We start from the raw sequence: 10,197 nt of genomic DNA on the forward strand, positions 1-10,197 counted from the left end.
GGTGTTATACACGATGGTGTTATACACGGGGCAGCTCTGTGGCGAGCGCCCCTGCCATTGCCACGCCCATCCCACAGCAGAGCGGGAGTCATGGGGAATTTCAAGCCGTTTGCGACAGTGTCGGCCGGCGGGTGCTCTTTTCATTTACGGCAGGCAGCCCCATTTGCGGCAGCGTGGGTGTTTCCGGGCGGGGCCGGTGCGCACGTGCAGGTATGGCCCGCGCGGGAGGGGATGGAGCCCCTGCCATAATTGTCTGTCTGTCTGTGTGTCTGTCTGCTCGCTCGCCAGTCATCCCTGTCTGTCTGTCATCCCTCAGGGAATGGCCCCGCGAGCCGGGGTCCCCAGGCCCTGGTTGCAGGCCGCGCCCCGAGGGCCCTGAGAGGCGCCGCGGGTGCGCGCCCCGTGCGGCCTCCGGAGGGAACCTCCTGAGGTGTAACGGGGCCGAGCGGAAGGGTCGGGGCGATCCCCGGTACCAGCACAGGCTGGGGATGGACAGACAGAGAGCAGCCCTGCTGAGAAGGGCCTGGGGTGCTGGTGGGTGCAGGATGGACACGACCCAGCCATGGGCACTCCCAGCCCAGAGAGCCAAACCTGTCCTGGGCTGCATCCAGAGCAGCGTGGGCAGCAGGGCCAGGGAGGGGATTCTGCCCCTCTGCTCTGCTCTGGTGAGACCCCACCTGCAGGGCTGCACCAGCTCTGGGGTTCCCAGCACATTAAAGACGTGGAGTGTTTGGAGCAGATCCAGAGAAGGCCACGAAGGTAGTCACAGGGCTCAAGATCACCTCTCCTCTGCAGTCAGGCTGAGTGGGGATTGTTTAGCCTGGAGAAGAGAAGGCTCTGGGAAGATTTTACAGTAGCCTTCCAGTGCCCGAAGGAGGCTGCAGCAGAGCTCGAGAGGGACTTTTCACAATGGCACATAGGGTTAGAATAAGAGAAGATAGTTTTAGGCTGAGAGTAGGTTGAAATAGATACTGGGAAGAAGTTTACAGTGGGTGTGGTGAGGCACTGGAACAGGTTGCCCAGAGAAGTTGTGGATGCCCCATCCCAGGGAGTATTCAAGGCCAGGTTGGATGGGGCCCTGAGCAACCTGTGGAAGGTGTCCCTGTACATAGCAGGGGGTTTGGAAGTAGGTGATCTTTAGGTTCCCTCCCAACCCAAACCGTTTTATGATGTTCTCACTTTGTGTTGCTTGTGAGGCTGGGGACTGTCATCAGCCTTTATGCAGATGGGTGAAAAAAGTGCTGATTGCTGCTAGTCACATTTTGCAATTGGATGTTGCAGTGGATGACATCTTGGGTGTAAACTTGATTTTTCATAGGCCAGCATGTTTGTAGTGATGATTGAAAAGGATGAACCAATAAATTAACAAACCAGGCTGACAGGAGCCTGTAATTTGTAAGGCAAATCAAATGTGACGTATCTTTTGTATCTTAAACAACTGATTTTTTTGTTCACAATGTAGGAAACAGTAGAGAATGTCTTTTCGTGGAAGAGGAGGTGGAGGAGGAAGAGGAGGTGGCTTCAGCCGTGGAGGAGGTGGTGGTGACAGAGGTGGCTTTAACCGTGGCGGACGAGGTGGCTTTGGACGGGGAGGTGGAAGAGGAGGCTTCAACAGAGGAGGATATGACCAGGGCCCTCCAGAAAGGGTAGTTTGTAAGTTACATGGAGAAATTCAATTTATTTAATTTTGGTTGTCTGCTCCAGCTCTTTAGCTTGTTTGTTCTTTATTTCAGTTTTGGGAGAGTTCATGCATCCCTGTGAAGATGATATAGTTTGTAAATGTAAAACGGAAGAAAACAAGGTGCCTTATTTCAATGCCCCAGTGTACCTGGAAAATAAGGAGCAGATTGGCAAAGTGGATGAAATATTTGGACAGCTGAGAGACTTTGTATCCTTCAAAAAAATGTGTGACTTAGAATATTTGGTTCTTTTAAACTGATTGGCTATTAAATGGGATTTCTCTAGGATTTTAATGTAGTAAAGGATTTGGCTACCAGTTATATGTGAGACTTGCTGCAACTGTTGGTCTCAGTAGGTGCTTCATTCACATTAAGTGCTTCTCTTAGAGCTTTTTTGATATGACAGAGTACTTGAAGGCAGTCAGAGATTTTCACTCTGTCCCAATACTGATGATGTCTCTTGGATCCATGGTTGTTCAAGTTGTTACTTTTTCTGGCTAACTGACCAAGTTTTCTGCTTTAGATTACTAAGCCAAAACAGAGTTGGATCAAGGGCCTTGAATACTTTTGTGCATTAGGGGACCTTGGTCATGCTCCAGCTCATTATTTTATTATAAAATGAGTTTACACTAAGATGTGCTTTTGCTCAGCACATCTGATTACTTAACCTGCCCATAACAGTGGGATGTGCCAGGACATCTTTTGCAAAGCCAGCCTGACACAGAGACACTAGGTGTATTCTGTTGTCACTGCCAGGTAGATAGAATCCATGACAAAAGCAGGATAGGTGGGGAAGTAACCCTGTAACATGTCAGTCAAGACTCAGCCTGTTGGTTGAGCATCAGTTACTAGCTACATGCATTTTCCTCTCCCACATTAAATGTGAACTATAATGTGCATGTTTAAATCACTTTTAATTGCAATTGTGGTGAAATCTGGCTGAATTTATAAAATACTAACTTAGAAAATGTCTGAATGTTTCTTCCATATACGGATCAAAATCACAGTTTTTAATGTTTTATTACTGGAATTCTCCTTAGAGAAACCAACAGTATTTTTCAGTGAAACTGTCTGAGAACATGAAAGCCTCTTCATTTAAAAAAATGCAAAAGGTAAGTCAGTGTCAGTAACACAATTTTACTGAAAGTCATCAGTTAGCTAGGTCTCATTTATCAGCAGATAATAAAAGCTTTATTAAGATTTTAATAATTTTAAAAGCTGATTGTTCTTTGCATACATAGGAATGTAGTTTCTTGTCTTTTTCAGTTTTGTGTTTGCCACATTATTCCTTCTCCCTGCCCCATGATGTAAAAATCACACAAATATCACCTATACTTTAGCAGCTTTTTAATTCTGTGATTTACTTCTTGTTTGCTTTCTCTATTTGGCATTTTGCAGAGGATGGTTTGACATGATGGGATAATACCAAATTGTGGATATTTGCAGAGGGAGATATCAATGTGCTGTTAGTCGTGGTATTTTGAAAGCCTAATGGAACTTTCTTCTGCAGTTTTACATCGATCCAGCAAAGCTGCTACCTCTTCAGAGATTTTTGCCAAGGCCCCCAGGAGAAAAAGGTGCTCCCAGAGGAGGTGGTAGAGGAGGACGTGGTGGTGGACGTGGGGGAGGAAGAGGCGGTGGTAGAGGTAAGGTCACAAGAATGAAAGCTACAGAATGTTATTTGAGAGTTATTTGAGATGCTGTGGGTTGCTTTGGTCACTTGTTCTGTGGAGTATTTGTGTTTTGTTTTTTAAAGCTGCTGGTGAGTGCTTTAATATCAACAGCTGTATTGCAAATAAAAACGTTGCTGTTTGACTATAGAAAAGGCAGTGATACCTTTCAAGTGGTGAGACTGGCTAAATTACAGCTCCAAAGCATAAGGAGGAGAGAATGCTGATTTATAACAAAGCCAGAAAGCTTTTTGAACATTACCTATGATGTACTCTTCAATTACAGCTGAAGTTTGTTTTTTCTTATATCACAGTTTCTTGCGTCTTTTCCATGTGTTTCATCAGGGTTTGGTTTCTTTGTTTTAATGTTCTGTTGAGTTGTAATTAATAGATAACAATTCCTAGTAGTTGTAATGAATTACTGGTTAATATATGTAATTCATTTTTTGCTCTTCTAAATTAAATTAAGTCTCTTTAGTATTTTGGACATGGTATATCAGATGTTAAGCAATACCTAAAATGCTCCAGATGGTCCCTAGAAGAAACAAGGTACTAATAATTGACCTGGTAACTGTCTGGCAATTGACAGTTTCTGGTTTTTGTTGTTGTTTGTTTCATTTCATTTCAGAAGCTGTCAATGAAATAAATTGTTGTACATAACCAAGAATTTTATATGCTCCTCAAAGGGTAATTTCTTTCTTTTGTTTTAGGAGGATTTGGAGGAGGCAGAGGTGGAGGATTCAGAGGAGGATTCAGAGGAGGTAGAGGAGGAGGAGGAGGAGGATTCAGAGGAGGAAGAGGTGGTGGAGGAGGCTTTCGGGGTGAGTATGTGGTTTTTTACCTTTCAGTAATAAGAGGAGCTCCTGATTTCTAAAGCTTGTAAATATTGAACAGAATGTTTTGATTTTTAATGTCTTATAGATGTTTATAGTTCTATGCAAGAGATATCTGTGCATCCTGGTGGTTTAAACTGAAGCACAGCTGTGCATTTGTTGATGTGTGTGTAGAACTCTGTTAGTTTTTCACATTTTATTCTATCAACTCCTTCAGTGTTATGTGTAGAATTTGCTTTAAGCACAACTAAGATAAGAATTGTTTGATGTATTTTTCTTTTCTCTTAAAATAGGAAGAGGACATTAAAAGTGGAGCCATGAGTATCTCCTTCCTCGTTGTCTTATCATGTCATCTGCAGAAGCGAAGAACCATGGAAAATTTTTGTAAAGGACCCTGGAAATCTTTTTTGTAAAGAACTTGAAGCTACAAATGACAGTTACTTTTACACTTAATGACTATTGATGGACACATGAGAAGAATGTAGCCGCAGGTGAAGAGCTGAAGACTGCTCAGGATATGTGTAAACTTTTCTAACTAAGCCACCATTTGCTATTATTCTTAAACTGCTTGTTTCCGACAAGCAGTGCAGTCAGTGCTTAACTCCATGTTGGAGTTTGGAGTAAACAATCAGTTGAAATGGGTTTTCAAAAGACCCTGCAGGTTCACTGCATGCACATACTTCAGTGTGAACCTGTGCATGACTGATCCCTGGTTCTCATCCTCAGTTTATATCAAATCTTCTGGGATGCTCTGAGATGGATATGTCGTTTAAACAACCTTTGTGAACCTTTTTTTATAAATTAAATTTCAAACTTTTGTGTTGGTTATTTTTTAAATGCATAATAATGTATAAGAGAGAAGACAGCAAAGTATATTTTGTGAATTTTCTGTATAAATATTAATGAAAGCCAAATGCATTAAGAACATAGTCTTCTTAGAAACTAAGACATTGTCTAATGAACAAGACAGGGTTAATACTACACTTCAGTCATCTTATGGTACCTAATTACACTGATATTAAAATGCTAAGGGTTTTTAATTGGTCCTGCATCCCCCCTTAGCCTGTTTCTCTTGAGGTTTTGGTGTTCTGGTACTCTGGGTTTGTGTAGAGCTGAGGTTAAATGGCCCATCACAGGACTCCTCTGCACACAATACTTTCAGGTATGTATTGCTTAGAAAGGCATGACAAAGTCTGCACAAGTCTTTGGTCCCTAAATGGATGCATAATGAGGATTGTTGGAGAGGTAGTGACTGTGTCTTCCTAAGGATGGATGAGACCAGGGGGCGCCTCACTGCCCTGGAACTTTGGAATTTAAATAGGTGAAAATAGAACTTTCCTGGATTTCTTTCCAGGGAAGCTTGAGCCAGGAGTCTGTTCACAGACTCTCCTACCAAGCACTTTTGAAAGGGGCCTGTAGAGTAATCCATTGTGCAAGTATTTTGAACATCTTGTTCAGTGTGAAAAAGGTTCCTTTCAGAATTGATTGCACTGTTACACTTCTTAATTGGTGAATGCAGTAACAGGCAGTTTAATTATGTTAGCCTTCTGCTTAATAAAGGCAACAGGTAATTTCTCAGTACCAGGATAGGACACTGCATGTTTTAACACACGTGACCATTACTTTTAATGTTGAACAAAACTTGAAAGAATGGAAAAACAAATGATATAGAATTCATTTAAACATGAATAGATGCTGCAAAGGATAATAGATAAAAATGTTTTTCAGCTTAAAAAAACCAAAATGCAGAACAATGGTTTTCTGCTAGGTCTGCTTTTGTGAGAAGAAGCTGAGTCTACTCTTAACCCCAGGAAATGAGGGATTCCAGGTGGTTTTTTTTCCTGGTATTGCTACAAGCCTAGCTTTAGCCAGGTCAGTTAAATCCAAAACTGTGAGAATGATTAGGCTTTTGTTGCTATGCAGTGCTAGGCCTAAGTGTGTCAGAGCTTTGACTCAAGGCTTTGTAAAATTGTCTTTTATCTAAATTCTTTGCAAGTAATTGCATTTTGGGCATTCCACATTGCAGCTGAACAAGAGAAACTTGTGAAGAAGAAAGTGCAGCTGCACTGTCGGGACTTCTGTCATGTTTGCAGCTGTACTGTGCAGGGTTTCTTCACTGATGCTTCAATAGCAGGCAGCTGACTCGGATCTTCTTTCCTTATTGTTCTGACTTTAGACAGCTAACGTTAGACAGTCCTCAGTCTTATACCCAAATTCATGCTGCTCTTCAGGGACATGCTTTTTCCCAGGGTCTCAGAAAGCTCCTGCCATGACCTGTGAAGTGCAGGATGTAACAGGCAGTGTTTGGCTGCGGGCAGTGTTGCCTGGCAGCCCAGGAGCAGATGTGTGCTGAGTCTCTCAGCAGGTGGAGCAGTGAGTCAGCCTGAGGCGTTGCAAGGGCAAAGCAAAGGCTTTGACCTCTGTATGCAGAGGGGCTAAACAGCAATATCCATTGCAGCTCTGGAGGAAAGATTGGCCTCTTGATTACAGGGAAGGGATTGCGGTCCCAATAGAGAAATGCATGGAGGAGCATTATGGCATGGCCTACATATACTAATAATGCTGGATGGATTTTATGCAAATATCCAGAGAAAATTGATAATCTTGGATCTCTACAAAGGATCTAGGATGTTCTTAGGTTGGAAAAATCATATGAGGAAACTGGATATGTCTTCCATATGCTGGTGCCTTTTTTTCCTTCTCCATTCTGGGGAAGGGGGTTATTTGCAAGGCACATTCAGTCCCTGTTCTGTGTTGTCTTCTCTGTGTCATGGTGTGAGCCTCCCCTCCTAATGTAAGTAGGATGCTAACAATAATAGATCAAAATTCAGGCTCAAAGAAATTAAGACATCTTGTTTGCAGTGTAATGCTATAACAAATTAAGACAGAGGTCCCCTAATTTTATATGACACTTTTCTGTCTTTTTTTTTTGAGCTTCTAAGTCAAATTCTAGCTGTGAGTCTGTTACAGTGCTCCTGGTCCTAGTAAGTGAAATGTTCAGGTTTTATTTATATCCGTAATTACAGATGCTCTGTGCTGCTGCTGCAGAGAATAGGCGAGGGGCTCACAGGTACTGTGGCAGAAATGGCAAATTTCAAGGAGTTGTAGTGTCTGGGGAAGAAAAGTCCCAGTGCAGTCTGAAGTGAGGGGAGTTGGGGGTAAGGTGTTAGTGTAAGCTCTGGATGACAGTTTGGTGTTCCCTGTATTCATTCCCTTTCTGGTAGCCTTTGGAGCACAAAGCTGGACCATCTAAATAGCTTCTCACCTGGCACCTGCTCCAGCAGCCCAAGGGGAGTTGCTGTCCTGGAAATTCCTTTGAAGCTCACATGGATTTCAGAGCAGCTCGTAGTGCTGTCACCTACCCATGTCCTCCTCCACTGCCATGGCAGTGTTTGACCCAGTGTAGGGTCAGACTTCCAGCTGGTTGTGAAACTGACACCTGGTGTATCACCAGGATCAGATTGCTAACAAGTAGAAGACCTGGCACCTTTTGTCCATGCCACAGCAAAATTGTGGGGGTATTTTTTTTTTGTATTTGGGATCTAAATCCTTAAACGGAGGGTACTACATGGAGGTGTATTATAAAGCTTAAATTGTTACCAATTGAAAACGGCTTTACTGCCCCTGCATTCCTTGCAGAGTTGTTTATTTTCCTTGTGTTTTCTGCAGATGCTGGGATAGGGTGGCTCAATGTAGTTCACAGATTTGCTATGTTACTTAGAAAAATTTGATGAAGTGCAGAAAATAATTGGGATATTTATATGTAAGTCTGCAACATAGGCAGTTGTAGACAGGAAGGATTTTCTCTGGCACTGACTTGTATATGTGGATATTTGCCTGAAGAAGTGCTGGACTATCACATGTACTGGTGTGAAGTAATTTTCAGTTGTGTAAAGCATTGTCTTGGAAAGAAACAATATTGTTTATTAAAAAAAAAGCATAGCCGTTGTGTGATGTGTGGCAAGTAAAAATCTTAGTGGAGTCATGCATTTTTAGGGCTGTCAGCTGAAAATCTCTACAGAGTGAAACTTTTCTAGCCAGCAGTTTAAGTCTAGTAAAAATCTCTGCGACTTTTCTCTGTGACAAACGAGGGGAAAGAAGGAATTATTAATTTGTTTTCATTGGGGTTTGAACCGCTTGCATCCATTTGGGAAAAGATTAAAGGGGCATTTTGCCTTAGAGAGCGCTCCAACAGTGAAGGGCATAAGAAACGTGGGAGGGGTTGGGTTTGGGGTGGGTTTGTAGTCGGCTGACTGCTGGAAATAGGAAGAGGGTTGGGGTTGGTTTTGCTTTCCAATTTATTTTTTATGCAAAAGGTACATACATTTCTCTACTCACATCATTCATGCGTTTTTTACATATTTTACATATAACAGAAAGCAGCATGCTAAACCTCACATTGCATTGCCCCACATATCTATAGAGAAACAAGCAAATTGAAGAATGGATTTAAATTGATGTTACATTTTGCAACTGATCTGGGACAAGTGGGAAGGAAAAGCATCACTTGATTTTATAAAGTGCCTGTCTGACACCTGTAAAGCTATGTTATTGAAGGATAAAAATAGCCTGAGGTTTTGGATTTTATATTCTTATACCTGTATTTATAAGCAATGTGGTAAGATGTATTCTACCTGGCTTAGATGCTGTGGATTTTTTTTATACTTCAATATTTAATTTCCTGTTTGATCTTTTTGGCTTTATTTTATGAACTACAATGCTCCAGAAAAAAAATACTTTTGATGATGTTTGCCTTTAGTTTTGACTTTTCTCTGTCAATTCTAGTTGCTGTAAAATTAATCAAATTTGAGAAAAGACAGATACAATTGGTACCTAGGATAGACTGAATGTATTAGAAAGTTATATTTAAATCAGCAAGTATAAAATTTCTTTTGTTAGTTGCTACTATACATCTGGAATCCTATCTGAGTAAAAATTTCTGAGACATTCAACATTGTAAGCTCTGACTTCTGTGGAATCTGCAAGATCTGAGGTGCTTTTGAAAATCTTGCCAAAGTGTCAGAGGAGGAAAGCAAACATAAAACTATTGCCATGTCTTTAGCTTTCAGGGCAGAACAATGTTGCACGAGGGAAGTGGCTTCATTGCCAAACAGATCATCTTTCCTTTCAGAACCCTGTTCCTGCCAAATCCTCTTCTGACAGGAAAAATACTGTAATAATATAAATACCCTGAGAGCTATGAGTGTAGTTGTGGGGCATTAAAGAAAACATTTGTTCGTAGGACTGTGATGTGAAATTGTGTGTGATCATCATGATGACTAAATGCTGTGACTGCCCAAGTTTCTATAAAAAAATTTCATACCTTTAGGTTCAAAAGAAAGATGCAGGATGTTTGTTTTGGAGAGCTGAGGAGTGGAAGGGAACACTCTATGAATATTTCAGAGGTTAGAGAAGAGAGAGCTCTTCAGGTATACTTTCTATGGGATGACTGCATTCCTGTGTCTCTGCAGCCTTACCGCTGCTTAGAAGGTCCAGCCCCAGCCTGGGACCTGCCTGACCTACCTGTGAACCACACACAAGTGAAGAACCACTGGTGCTCATCTTTGTCACTTTTACACCCAGTATGAATACTGACTGAAGGCAAAAACTGTGTGAGGCAGGATTGAGGGAGGGCAGCTGCTTTCTGGTACTGGTTATCAGAAACTCACTGGGTATTATTGCAGCTATCGTTACGCATGGTTTCTTAAAGTCTTTGCTTTGGTGTGCTGGTACCTGATCATTGAAGGGAAGAAAACATGAGCTTTTGCTGCTCAAGTCTTTGAAAAATACTCAGTAAGATGCTTTGGAAAATTTGCCCAAAGTAAGCTTTTGTGTATTGTGTTTAGGAGAGTGAAGCATATTCAACAACCATTTTCTATAGACCAGGCTATTTTAGAAACGTAGCGACTGAGTTTTCTGAAAGTCATGCTTCGCTCAGGAAAGTACTGGAATGTGTTTTTCTTGTGTCTTTGTCAGAGAGTTTACATCAAACAAAGAACCTCAAAGAAGTAAGTC

The 10,197-nt window shown here is 41.8% G+C and overlaps 1 protein-coding gene across 1 annotated transcript; it reads left to right on the forward strand.

Moving 5' to 3' along the window:
- The first annotated feature begins 128 nt into the window (after window positions 1–128).
- On the forward strand, window positions 129–5,010 carry GAR1 (GAR1 ribonucleoprotein). The gene is made up of 7 exons (XM_015625899.2): window positions 129–210; window positions 1,463–1,653; window positions 1,734–1,888; window positions 2,732–2,791; window positions 3,190–3,325; window positions 4,060–4,170; window positions 4,476–5,010. The coding sequence occupies exons 2-7, from the start codon at window positions 1,476–1,478 to the stop codon at window positions 4,487–4,489; spliced, it is 654 nt and encodes a 217-aa protein (XP_015481385.1). The 5' UTR covers window positions 129–210; window positions 1,463–1,475; the 3' UTR covers window positions 4,490–5,010.
- The last annotated feature ends 5,187 nt before the right edge of the window (window positions 5,011–10,197 follow it).

The sequence above is a fragment of the Parus major genome, chromosome 4 (genome assembly GCF_001522545.3).
Source record: "Parus major isolate Abel chromosome 4, Parus_major1.1, whole genome shotgun sequence".
NCBI lineage: Eukaryota > Metazoa > Chordata > Aves > Passeriformes > Paridae > Parus > Parus major.

Excerpts from the sequence above, each read along its gene's own strand:
- GAR1 (XM_015625899.2), top strand. The coding sequence starts at position 1,476 with ATGTCTTTTCGTGGAAGAGGAGGTGGAGGAGGAAGAGGAGGTGGCTTC. Across the intron at positions 1,654-1,733 it reads CCCTCCAGAAAGGGTAGTTT|TTTTGGGAGAGTTCATGCAT; the intron begins GTAAGTTACATG and ends TCTTTATTTCAG. Across the intron at positions 3,326-4,059 it reads AGGAAGAGGCGGTGGTAGAG|GAGGATTTGGAGGAGGCAGA; the intron begins GTAAGGTCACAA and ends CTTTTGTTTTAG.